Source organism: Gavialis gangeticus, unplaced genomic scaffold (genome assembly GCF_001723915.1).
Source record: "Gavialis gangeticus isolate Ggan-Ray unplaced genomic scaffold, GavGan_comp1, whole genome shotgun sequence".
In the NCBI taxonomy this organism is placed as follows: domain Eukaryota; kingdom Metazoa; phylum Chordata; order Crocodylia; family Gavialidae; genus Gavialis; species Gavialis gangeticus.
In genome coordinates this window covers 1,560,216-1,573,471 of record NW_017728995.1, presented here as the reverse complement: position 1 = coordinate 1,573,471, position 13,256 = coordinate 1,560,216, and the positions used below count along the sequence as shown (strand labels likewise).

Below are 13,256 nucleotides of genomic sequence, written 5' to 3'. Positions count from 1 at the left end.
AGCCCCCCTACAAGCCCGAGCAGAGGAGGTATACTCCTCTTTGGAGATAGCACCCCCCTTCCACTGGGTGTACGCTGTCTTTCTGGTAAGCAGGCATTCCCAGACGCCCTTGGTGAGCCAGGGGGGCTTTCGGGCACTCTTGCCCCCCCCTTGCTTCTTGTTGGGACGGATTCCCGTTGGGCCCTGAGTATCGCTTCCTTAAGGAACAGCCACTCATCCTGGACACCAAGTTCCCCTGCCCTCAAGGATCCCAGCGCCTCACCCACTAGTCTCCTCAACTTGTTGAAATTGGCCCTCCTAAAGTCTAGGGCTACCATCTTGCTGCAGGCCCTTGACACCCTGCACTGAGTTAGCAAACAGGTAGTTAAGAATCCTTTTTTAAAAGCTAAATCTAGACACCACAAATATTTGTTTCTTGATACAAAGAAGTTGTTGTAGCACAAGGTAAATTATACATAATTGCGAGTGCTTAGATCAGTAGCCCACGTGTTAAACAAGGGAGGGATTCTGTGGAAAAAATATTTGTCACCATACAATTAATGACCATACCATAAAATGTACCAGAATGCATGCATGCATGCAATTTAAGATTAATTCAGTTTACCTGGGCAGCTTTAGATGTGGCATTTCCTAAATTCTGAGTGCAAAATGTGGCATTTTGGAGCTCTAATATTCGTTCGGTATAGATTAACGTAACATTAATTTTATAAAGCAGAAGAATGGATTGTGTAAAATTAACTAATGATGCTTAATACACCTGCACCTCTTTGCTTTTCTTCTCATATGACAACCAGCATAGGCAGACTGGTAAATAAGACAGCACATGCAGCATTACCCTACTTCCTTCATTGTAGTATCACCAGATTGCTTGGGTTCCATTTTACACCAGCTCAATGTCTTTTGAAAAACTGTTTTGCTGATGACTCAAGTTTGGTTTCTCTGTACTCATGGTTGAGAAGTAGAGCTGGACAGCTTTTTTTTTTGAAAGTTCCAAAACCTGCCTGGCTGGCTTAAATTTGTAACTCAAAGCAACAGCTCCAAGGCTGCAAACCCACAAATAAAAACTTGAAGAAATAGTTTACATGAAATACCAACAAGGTAAAACAGCTGAAACCCAGCAGCTGCTCACAGCAGAGTCAGGAAGTGACCTTGTAAAGTAGCAAAAACCAAAGGGCTTTCTTTTACTTTTTGTCTAAAACACTAAATTCCAAAGCAACTAAATAATTTTAGTCCAGCAATATGAGAAAAGGCACAATCCAGAGGTACCAATCTAATGTAATGTATTTACGCCAAAAGAAGATGGCTTTAAATTATAAGACAGCCCTCCAAAAATTAGATTCTATGTATGAAAAATGTATACTTTTTTTATAAATTTTCCACGTATAGAATCTAGTCATTGGAGGTCTGCCTTGAATGTTTCCCCCTCCCACTGCTACAGCAGGGAAAATAAATCTACCCCTTTGCTCTCTGCTTTCCCATGGCAGCCTCTTTCCCCTCACCTGTCAGACCCTGCTCTCCCCCTGAGCACATGACAGAGAGTACCAAATTTGAAAACAATAGCCTTGAAACTGAGCATGGCTGTAGCAATTTTCATATGGTATCTATACACTTAATTCATCCAGAATTGATGCATGTTTTTTAAAATACTGAAAGTTTTAGCACAGACACTCCATAAAAACACTTTTGAGCAGCACTTTAGCACCTACTTATACATAATACAAGCTTTTTTTTCCAAGGTTTTGTATTCCAAGCCAAATTGGCAAAATCAATTCCAAATCGGTTAGTCCAGAACCAAAAGTGGCCCTACCAGCGGCAAACATCCTCCATCCCCACCTGGGGCTTCAGATGTTCCAAAATCCTTTGGTGGGCATCCTACTTGCAGGCCCAAGCCTGGAGGCTTGGGGTTTAGATGGCCCCACGTTTTGCTTGTCCTTAGCCATAAGGACCCAGGAGCAAGCTAGAGAGAAGTCTCTCATTTCCATAAAGGGGCATAAAGCCAAGGTTTACTATGCATTACCTATATAGGTACTATCCCATGACAACAGAGCAGTCTTCCCCAGGTGCAACTAGGAATCCACTGTGGTGATCACAGTATTTCCCCTAGGTAAGCATAGGCTATGCCTGATTTGAGCCCACAATAGGCCAAGAATACAAACTATATTAATCCAAAGCCAAAGGTTCATGATTTACCACAGAGTTCATTGGGCCAGGCTCCAGCAGAGTCAACAGCATTTCAAGCCATGGTGAGCTCACACTTCAGCACTACTCAGTATGTGTGTGTACTCCAGATACCCCCCCCACCCTCAAAGGATCCATGTACTAATTAGCCCCCACTCATGGCTAAAACGGGGTGTTCTTGTCACAAATCCTAGGATGCTCCAAAAATTCATATGCAGATGAGGTGGAGGACAACCTGGTCTGGCTTCACATCAAGGAGGGGCCACACTAATCATATGCACCAGGCCAAGACAGGAGGCAGAGGGATTCTGGATGAACTGTTGAAGAAACAGGAATCATTGGAAATGGGTGGGGGGGAAAGGGTTTACCAGCAGGTCTCAGCAGTAAAGGGAGATGCAGTTGAGTTGCGTCACAAAATTAACCAAATTCCTTGTAGCACTAAGCTTCAAATATTAAATGAGAGTCATCGCTGGAATTTAATGAAGTTATAAACTTGATTTGTTAGCCATCAGAGTCTCTTATCTGCTAAATCCTACTCACATAAAAATGAATAGGAGGATGCCCACCTATTATGTTCTCTCTCACAAGTAAACAGTAAGCTCTCTGGGAGGACCGTCTTATCTGTCTGGGCTGTGCCTAAGAACTAGTGAAGTCTTTGATTCTCAGCTGTCTCAGCTTATGGTGGTAGCTAAGAACCTTATAACCAAGAACAAACCCAGAAAAAAAGTAAGACTGAAAGGAGGAAACCACGGAAGTAAAATTTAGGTGGGGAACATAACTAAATAAAGATGAGTTTTGCAGTAGGAACATGGGCTCAGGTCAGAGAAAATGGATACTGAATAGTGGGAAAGAGCTTGACTAGGTTTACAGCATCTGAAACCTGGCTATTTTCTTTCTGGACAAGATTTGTTTCAATTATACTATATTGGTGTCTAGAAATCCTAAGTCCGAGGCACCATTCTGTGAGGAACTGACCACAAGAGGTGGCAACATTACCTACCCCAGACAACTCAATCTACACAGACTATTCTGACAAAAAAAGATATAAGTGTAACATTTGGACCCAGGAACCAACTGCTCTGCACTTACATTCAGTTTGATCTCTCTATTCTTGAGCAGCCTACAAATACATTTTAAAATGAATACCTTTTACCAGACACTAAGAGATTCTCCATTTTTCCTGCTCGGAAATCACATCATTCTCATAAACCCTTGGTAGGATGTACACTAAATTTTTATATTCATACAAAGGATAGGTGAAGGAGTTCGCCCATTTAGTTAGGTCAGCAAGTAACACCTAACCTACAATAGTGAAACTGAAAGTGCCCCTTCATATCATTTTAAATAATTATGCATAAAAGATCACATTTATTTAAGGTTTCTCAAAGTATTGGATTCAATTCAGTTCTTCTAGGGCAACATTTATTCCATCATGCTTTTGGCCATAATAAATGGAACTCAAATGACCAGAGGCCTTCTGTGAGCCCTTCATACTAAGATGAATGTCACACTCAAGTGATGAAGACACAATATATTCAGCCTTTTAATTAAAGTGATTCAAGAATTGGGGTCAGATCTATTAGAAAGGTATGTGAACAAGGAAATACTGAACAGTTGTCTGTATTATTTGACATGTTTTCAGACAGGAAAGAATCAATAAAAACCCAAATGGAGAAAAACAGAAAGAAATCTATTTATCAAAAACATAGTCCTTGTTACATTCCCCTACCAGCACCAAAGCACTGAACAAGAGTACCAAATTCTTTCAATCATTACCATGCATTTAAATATTAGAATTTTTATTTACCAATATTTGGATCAGTAGCTTGACGCTTCTTAAGTTTAGCTTCAGATATAGCAGCATAGTAGGCACATGTCATCTTGACCAGCCATGCTGCTCGCAGCAGTGGCACAGAATATTTTGCTAAATAAGCAAAGACATCTTCCTTTTTACTGAGGATAGGAACCTGGAATGAAAAACAGACAATAAAATTACAAAGTGCAATCCAACATAGGTAAGGAAACAGACTGAATGCAGACCTCTATTTAATTCTAGACTTACACTTTAGAATGCTGTATGTACAATGCTGGGCTTACTCACTGACCTGAAGAGCAACTGAACCATTACCTATGCCTCCATATACGGTCCAAACTCCAAGAGAGTGTTAAAACTGACATCAAGTGATTAACGCCACACCTCACTACTGATTGTAGGTCCCCTAGCCTCTGGAAATATGGAAGAGGAGCAGGGGCAACGGGAACAGGCAGAGTACCATCTTCCCTCAGCCCAGAGATTTCCGAAAACCCTTTTCCACCAGCAGTTCTTTGCCCAGCCTCTTAATGGAGATGGAACCTACTTCTGTACCCTCTAGCTCAGAATGTCACACGCATGGCCAGCAGACCTAGCCCAGAGCCACTTCTTCCAGCCTGCAAGCCATATCTGGCCCTGGGCACAAGATCAGGACCACTGGCCAGATGTGACCCACAGACAGACTGGGCACTGCACTTCCGGCCCATTGGGCAAAAATGTTAAGCACAACTGCATTAAGTTAATCCAGAAGGTCAACTAAAATGTTTTCCTACATGTAGAGTAATTTTGTCATGCCTTCTTGAAGCAATGTCAGAGAGGAAAACATGGATTAAAAACTCTGCCCCCCCAAATAGTGCATACCAAAGGGAGTACCCATGACTGTTCAGTTTGCTGTCATTGGTATGACAATAGCTGCTTCTTTTCTTTAGTCTAGAAGTCTTATAATAGTATTAGCAGTGCTCAGCAACTGGGATTTTTCCATGCTGTGGTACTGTACTCATCACACTGTTACCGTGTGTGTTATTAGCATGTCAAAAATCCCAGATATTCAGATCAATAAAAGTCTGCCATTTTCTACAAAGCAAGTATGTGATCTACACAATCTTTTAAATATCTCCACTTTTGAAGCTAGCTTTTTTTTTTCCTTTTTAAGGACAGAAATGATCCTTATTTGTTGATAATATTCAGCAAAGATCTTATGTACAAATGAAGGATACTAAATAGCTCCCCTCATGAAAAATTATTGTAAAATTTTCCTCAGCTGAGAAAAAAAATCTTGGACTATCTATACAGAAACCAAAATTGAATTATTATAACATGCACCTTATTGATTCAATCCAATGTGTGTGCACACTTTTACTGCAGAGTAAGAGACCCTTATTTCAATATAGCTTATTCCACACAGATCTGCACTGAAGTTAGATGTGAATGACACCAATTTAGTCAGTCATTTTGTTCCAGTCTTTCCCTCAGGGGTAAGACTTGCATAGCCACCCAAGTTTCTCTCAATTGTCTTGGTATTCTTAATTGATTAGTTTTGATAGATTTTTCTATAGCTTTATACTTCCTTTAAGATACTTTATGCTGTTTGCAAGATTCCTGAAAAAAGGCAAGAATTCTTCCCTGTCCTTAAGCTCGTTGGAAGCCTGCTGCTAACAAACCTGAGCAAGAGTAATAACAACACCTAAAGGAAAAGAATTTACAAAAGATAGTAAGGACATATTGGTGTCAATGTGGAGACCATGCAAAAGTGACAGTTAAAGTAAACAGTTTCTTTTGATACAAGAAGGACAATTTTTTTTGAAGTAAAAACATTGCTTTGAGAGAAAAGTAAAGTATAGATAAAGAATTTGGTTATCCAAGCTTAACTTTGGTCTTCGTTAATAAGGGCATTTAAAGACCCTCTATAGAGTTTAGGCTAAGTTTGAGAATTTTACGCTCTTGTCTCATTAAGGATGGCAAGATGCAAAGACAAGGATAGCAGACATTTAAAAATGTAACACAATACTCTTGTTGAAGCTTGCCAATGTCTGTATTCCCAGATTACTCACCAAGGTACATCCAATCTTCCCATTATCATACACTTAAATACAGAAAACTTTTTGTGCATCTACAAATGACTGTCGTGTCCCCCAGATTCATCTGCATCCATACCACACATTACTACCTTATGCATTTATTTTTACAAAGCTCACTCAGTTTCACGTAAAACATGATAGTTGCTTGTTAACAATAAGAAGTTTGGAAACATATTTATCTAGTTAAATTGGTATATATAAATATGGCCCTTCTCTTATGCCCAGCTGCAAAGTCAGCTCCCCCTCCCACCCACCCCAAAAAAACCAAAAAAAACCAAAAGCAATAATTAAGATTGTTTGTACCTTTTTTGCTAAAATGGGCAGTGGTTTATTTCCTGCTAAATCTGTGAACCAGTTATGAATTGCACTCTGAGAGCGAGCAGTAACCAGCCAATAATTGTCTTTGGCATTTACTTGTGGTTTCTTCTTTCCCGTATCCTGGAAAGTATTAAGTTTTAGCTTTTCTGCTAATATGCTGCTAAAATAAGCGCCAATCTGGTGGGGGGGGAAAAAACGACAACATGTAAGCAAATGTCTATTATACACTGAAACACACAAGATTCTCATTTGAATAGATTTAGTCACCACTCTGATCTAAGCTACCTATTAATAAAATTACACTGGAATTCCCTGGACCTGTCAGTTAGAGAGTCTGCTGATGCTACTCACCAGTGCAACATTATTGCATTCTCTCTCAGCAATAAAAGCCATAGGTCAATAGCGTAAAGCAGTGAACAGAAGGATTCTCAAGGTTACCTGGTACGTTCCACTTTGGCAAAAGAACCTAACTGAAAAGTCCCGTTTCAGTGCGACTACTTCTGTGCCTCAAGTCAGGGGATCAAACTTATAAGGCCCAGCAGGCACTGGGACAGTGCCAATCCACACACTGGATCAGGTCCACAGGCTGGTCCTGCAGGCCACATGCAAGGAAACACGCAGGGACAGAGCTAGTGCGCTGCATGTGGGCTGGCCCAGAGTGCACAGTATGCAGTGTGCAGGTCCAATCCAAGATGCATGGGCAGCACCAGACCCTGATTAAAGTTAAGGGAGTGCTTAAATCTTTGGGGACATTCAAGGTACCAGACTGTGTGGAGGTATAAGTTCTATTTAAAAGCCAATTGTCATGTCAAGGACAGCATTCAGTTACTTTCATTCATCAGTCATGATAAGCAAACCCTAGCAAAGTTTGGATGAGCAAATAAATGTACAAAGAGCTATGCAAAACTCTTAAGTCTTGAAAGACTGGACTGTCTCATGAGATAGAAAAGATCAAGAAATACTGGATAAGTAAAAAAATGCTATAGGAAATGCCGCTTCATGGCTTTTAGATGGGATAAGAGGAAAAATAAACACACAATAAAGGAGAAAAAGAAGAAAACAACTATCCAAATTAATTTTTCCAAAAAACAAAATAGATCACCACATGCAACCTATTTATATTGACAGACACTTAAGAAAACAACCCTGAAATTTTTTAAGTCTTCATGGAGACAATTTCCACCTGGTTAAAGTTTTCATTCTGAAAGAAAATCTTTAATAGTTATTGAACAAATTTAAGTCTTATAGAATAAAAAGAACTATCTGTAATATTAAGCTCTTCCCCAATTTTTAAAAAAACGTTGCATTTTCAAACAGTTAAGATATTTCCATTGTATAACAAAATTCAAAGCAAAACAGACAAAGGAAGTGTCTACAGGTGGCAGCCTTAGAGGACAATCACAAAAATATAGCAACACCTTAATATTTTGTCAGTAAAAGAATGCCTTTTCATTATATACATCTCAATTATATTTACTATATTTACCAATTTATTCTGAGAGTTACACATTCAAAAAATAAAGGCTGCATGAACCCTGAACAAAAAAAAGAGTAACACGTAGTACCACTTTTAACTGTTTTTACACAACATTTTAAAATGTAAAATAAAATTTCTAAACCAAATATTTTGCATGTCCAATGTACATGAAATAATAATACCCATGCAAAATAAAACCAGCACTTTTTCTTTTCCTTCCACTACTCCCCCTCCCCTTTAGTCAAATAAAATAACAGGAAGTAGAAGGGACAGGAAGAAAGGGTTAATAAAAAGAGAATTTATTTTTAAAGTTCTCCCCCAAAAAAGTTTGATCAGCTGTAACCACCTAGAAGATGACTTACTAATAATTGTACTAGGGAGAGATAGACTGAAGTCAGGCAGAAGGCAGGAGAGGGTGGCACTTTTATATAGCAAGCTGAACCAGCAGCCACCTTACCCTGCCTTCTATCTAATATTTTATTGAGTTTCAGAGCCCCCTCAATCTTTTCCAGTTTTTACAGGCAAGTTAACTGAAGCTTCAGAAAACACAGCTCAGAAACACATTTTTTCAAAAACAGACCATTAAAACAGAACGGATAACAATGTCCAACACCCAGCAAAAACTGATGGTGAAGCATTCCTTGGCAGCAAGTAACCGGCTAGAATACTTAAAGTCCCAACTTACTGTGGGGGTTTTAAATGCCATCCATGATTGCCTGTCAGAAAAGGCCCTTATTGCTGTTAGAGACTGGGAAAGTAAGAAAAGAGACTTAAAAAAATAATAATGATCTTTTCCAGATTTAAATGTTACAAGTTGATGTGCTACCTGGTATGTTGTCATGTTTTTAGTACCCATTTTTCCTAGCATCTGAAGACCAGCATAATAACCCACAGAAAAAAAACAGCATTTGATTCCTAGCAGTTTCACATTAGTTTTATAATTAACTGGAATGCCAAGACTGCCAACATATACAAGAGAGTCATCACAACAAAAAAAAACCCAATGCCAACTTGTAAATTTTAGGCAATATACTGCCACCTGAAAACACAAATTAAGTAGCAAACACTGACACACACATAGCTTTTAAATGAGACTAACAGACCTAGCCTTACCTTTGAGGCATTAATGACAATATTTCTAGCAGATCCATGCTCATCTCCAGAGAAAGCCGGTTGATTATTGAAGCCCTGTTTTACATTCACTGCCGTAAGCTCATCCTGTAAATAGTATTTTTCTCAAATTATTACAGATTAAAGTTAGCCCTTAAAACATCAAATGAGCCATATAATTTTTTTTTAATATAGACATGTTACACACTGCATATTGGGTACCAGTGTAGTACATTCCTCACATATTTTGTATTTTCACTTCATTTTAGTAAAAGAAAGATATTATAATCCACTGTTCTTCCGTTCCAGGAAATTTTTCTTCCTTGTTCCATATATCAAGGCTCTCTTTCAAGATTTCATGAGACTTCTAAACAATGGACACAGGGATCCAACTGCCTTCAGGCCAAATCCTCCAGGGTTATGACAGCAGGCTCACTGAAACTCTTACTTCTGGCTAGTGAAGAGTGGGACTCCACTGCCCCATATACATAACAGGGGGAAAGTTTTGCTAAGGCTATGAGTCAACCAAGAGTGTGGTAGAAAACGGACAATGAGCCCAGAAACTGAATGGATTCACTCTCCATTATAGAGGGCAACGAATCGTAGGGCTGCAGAGGACCACTAAGAGTCATCTAATCTGGCAGATACCACCCAGTAATAAGTGGATGTACACCATTTGACACATATTGACACATTGACCTAATCCACTCTTAAAAACTTCTAGTGAAGGAGACTGAACCTCCAGGAAGCACAAGCTGAAGGAGACAAGAGAGGAGACCTCCTCATTCTTCCTAAAAAGTAGGGCAATCAGCTAGTTAAGTCACGTGGCTGTACATCAGGGGTGGGCAAAATACGGCCCGCGGGCTGGATCCGGCCTGCAGAGCCCCTTCAAAATCCACATAATAGTGACTGCCTCTCTAAAAGCCTCCAGTGGCACCAACCACCAGCTACAGCACCTCAAGCTGTTTCCTTGGGTTCTGGTTGTGAGGCAACTAACCCTGACCTCCGCCTGACCCAGCGAGCCTCGCCCCGCCCCAGCTCAGGCTATGTTTGCAGCTTGAGAGGGGCAGGAGGGCTGGGCCAGAACCTGTGGCGCCAGTGAAGGGAAACAGTGTCTGGGCCACCTTCTGCTCCTGTGCGGGACTGGACAGGGCCCTGCCCTGAGGGTAAGCCCAGGAAAGCAGCTGCTGGGCAGGCTTTTCCCACGCCATGCCATGTCGCTCGGGCCATGCAGGGTCAGGCTGGGCTGGCACTGGGGCGGGGAAGCAGCAGCCGGGCCACAGCTCCGGCCCAGTCAGCACCAGGGAGGAGAGATGGTGGCAGAGCCGTGTGCCGCTCAGGGCAGGATGAGCCCAGCCGGAACAGCAGGGGCTCAGCTGCATTTTCCCCCTGCCTGCGCCGGTCAGTCCTGAGCAGCACATGGCTCTGCCACCACTTCTGCTGGCCGGTGCAGACCCAGCCAGGCCTGTCCCATCTGGAGCAGCACGCAGCTGAAGCCAGCTTCCCACATCCTGCTGGGAATGGGAGGAGCCCGGCCAGGTCAGCGCCAGCCAGCAGAAGTGATGGTGGAGCCGTGTGCTGCTCAGGACTGACTGGCACAGGAAAGTGCAGCTGAGCCCTGCCACTCCAGCCGGGCTTGTCCCATCCTGAGTGGCACACAGCTCCACTGCTGCTTCAGCTGGCCAGTGCAGACCTGGCCGGGCTCCTCCCATCCTCAGCAGCACATGAGAAGCCAACTTCAGCTGCATGCCGCTTTTCCTGGCCAGTGCAGTCCGTCCCATTCGGAGCAGCACGTGGCTGAAGCCAGCTTACCAGGTGCTGCTAGAGACGGGGCAAGCCCAACTGGGTCGGCACTGGCCTGCAGAAGCGGCAGCAGAGTCTCCTCCTTTTGGGACCAGCTGACATAGGTAGGGGGAAAGTTCTGGGGGAGGTCTGATGCCCCTGAAGCCCCACTGCTGGGGCAGGATGTTAGAGGGGTCACAACCCCTTGCTACCTGGTAAGTTGTGCAAGGGGAGGGACTGCTGGTGGCAGAGGTCAGAGTTCGGGGCGGGGCTTCCAGTGGCAAAGTTGTGGGGGCAGGACTTCCAGTCCCAAGATGGTGACAAGGGGGTGGGGCAACTGAAGGGGCGGGGCTACCCTTGTGGCCCTCAACAGCTTGCCAAAACTCATCAAGCAGCCCTCCACCTGAAATAATTGTTTGCCCCTGCTGTACATGAATACAAGGAGCCTGCAAAACAAGCAGGAAGAATTGGAAATCCTTGCATAATCAAGAATCCGTGATATTGTTGGAATAACAAAGACTTCCCTGTCTGGAGTATTGTCATGGATAGGGATAAACTGTTCAGGAGGGACAAGGCAGTAGGGGTGTGCAAAGCAGGCCATAGTCAATTCAGATTCTGCCCAATTCAGGGGACAGTGATATAGCAGTGGGTGGCAATTTGGGCAGCAGTGGCCATGAGATGATTGAGTTCAGGATCCTGAGAAAAGGAAAGATGGAGAGCAGCAGAGTAAGGACCCTTGGCTTCAGAAAAGCAGACTTTGATTCACTCAGGGAACTGATGGGCAGACTGGGAGACCAGTCTGAAGGAGAAGGGCGTCCAGGAGAACTGGCTGTATTTTAAAGAAACCTTACTGAGGGCACAAGAACAAACCATGCCACTGCACAGGAAGACTAGAAAGTATAGCAGAATATTATGTGATTGCAGAGCCACTGACCAATATCTTTTCAGAGCCACTGACTACTAGCTTGTGGAGATTGTGAGAGGTCCCAGATGACTGAAAAAATACACATATAGTGCCCATTTTTAAAAAAGGGAAGGAGGATCCAGGGAACTACAGAGCAGTCTGCCTGACCTCAATTCCAGAAAAATCATGAAGAGGTCCTCAAGGAATCCATTTCTAAGCACTTGGAGAAGCTGATTAGGAACAGTCAGGATGGATTCACAAGGGCAAGTCATGCCTGACCATCCTGATTGCCTGTTATGATAAGGTGACTGACTGTGTGGATGCAGGGAGAGCAGTAGATGTGATATACCTTGAACTTAGCAAGTCTTCTGATACAGCCTCCCACAATATTCTTGCAAGCAAGCTCAGGAAGTACAGGTAGGATGAATGGGATGTAAGGTAGACAAAAACTGGCTGGATTGTCAGGCTCAGAGGACAGTAGTCAATGACTTGATGTCAGGTTGGCAGCAAATATCAAGTGGATTGCCCCAGGTGTCAGTCCAGGGGCCAGTTTTGTTCAATATCTTCATCAATGACCTAGAAGATGGGATCAAGTGCATGCTCAGCAAATTTGCAGATGACACCAAGCTACAGAGTAGGGCTTGGATTCAGAGAGACCTCAAAAAATTGGATAATTGGACCAAAAGAAATCTCAGGAAATTTAATAAGGACAAGTACAAGTTCTGCACCCAGGACAGAAAAGTCCCATGCACCGATAGAGACTAGGGACCAACTGGCTAAGCAGCAGCTCTGCAGAAAAGGACCTGAGGCTTACAGTGGACAGTAAGCTGAATATGAAGGGCAACAGTGTGCCCTTTTAGCCAAGAAGCCTAACAGCATACTGGGCTACATCAGTAGAAGTGCTGCCAGCAGATTCAGGGAAGTGATTATTCCCCTCTATGGCACTGGTGAGGCCACATCTGGAGTAGTTTTGGGCCCCATCGCTACAGAAAGGATGTGGACAAATTGGAGAGAGTCTAGCAGAGGGCAAAAAAAATGGTGAGGGGGGTGGGGCACATGACCTGTGAGGAAAGATTGAGGGAAGTGGGCTTTTTTAGTCTGCAGAAGAGAAAACTGAGAAGGAATTTGATAGCAGCTTTCAACTAGCTGAAGGGTGGTTGCAAAGAAGATGGAGTTAGACTGTTCTAAGTGGTGGCAGATGACAGCACAAGGGTCTCAAGTTGCAGCAAGAGAAGTTGAGGTTCAATATTAGTAAAAACTCTCACCAGGTGGGGAGTAAAACACTGGAACGGGTTGCCTGGAGAAGTGGTGGATTCTCCATCCTTGGAGGTTTTTAAGACCCAACTAGACAAAGCCTTGGGTGGGATGATTTAGTTGGGGATGGTCCTACTTTGGAGTTGGGGGGTGGCCTCTTGGGCTGGGTCCAGACAAGTGCAGCTGTGTGGTATGTGGTGCTGTAGACACATCTGCAGCACCACATACCACACATTCAGCTGTTCTCCTTTCAGCTGCAAGGTAGTCTCCTCCCTCTGGTTAGATAATAGTAGACCTTTACCATGACATTTCCCTGTTTTTTTCCTTGTGCATCTACTCCTCACT

General features: G+C 42.8%; 1 protein-coding gene across 4 annotated transcripts in view; it reads right to left on the bottom strand.

The window, feature by feature from the left end:
- MED12L (mediator complex subunit 12 like) overlaps window positions 1-13,256 on the bottom strand; it is a 412,540-nt gene that overhangs the window by 350,612 nt on the left and 48,672 nt on the right. For all 4 annotated transcript variants that reach the window (XR_002095000.1, XM_019503138.1, XM_019503139.1 and 1 more), the window contains exons 2-4: window positions 8,975-9,079; window positions 6,370-6,561; window positions 3,986-4,145 (exon numbers count right to left, since the gene is read on the bottom strand). Coding sequence is in view for 3 of the 4 variants with exons in the window: in XM_019503138.1 (XP_019358683.1) it covers window positions 3,986-4,145; window positions 6,370-6,561; window positions 8,975-9,079 (457 nt within the window). In the remaining variant the exon portion in view is untranslated. The remainder of the gene's footprint in view (window positions 1-3,985; window positions 4,146-6,369; window positions 6,562-8,974; window positions 9,080-13,256) is intronic.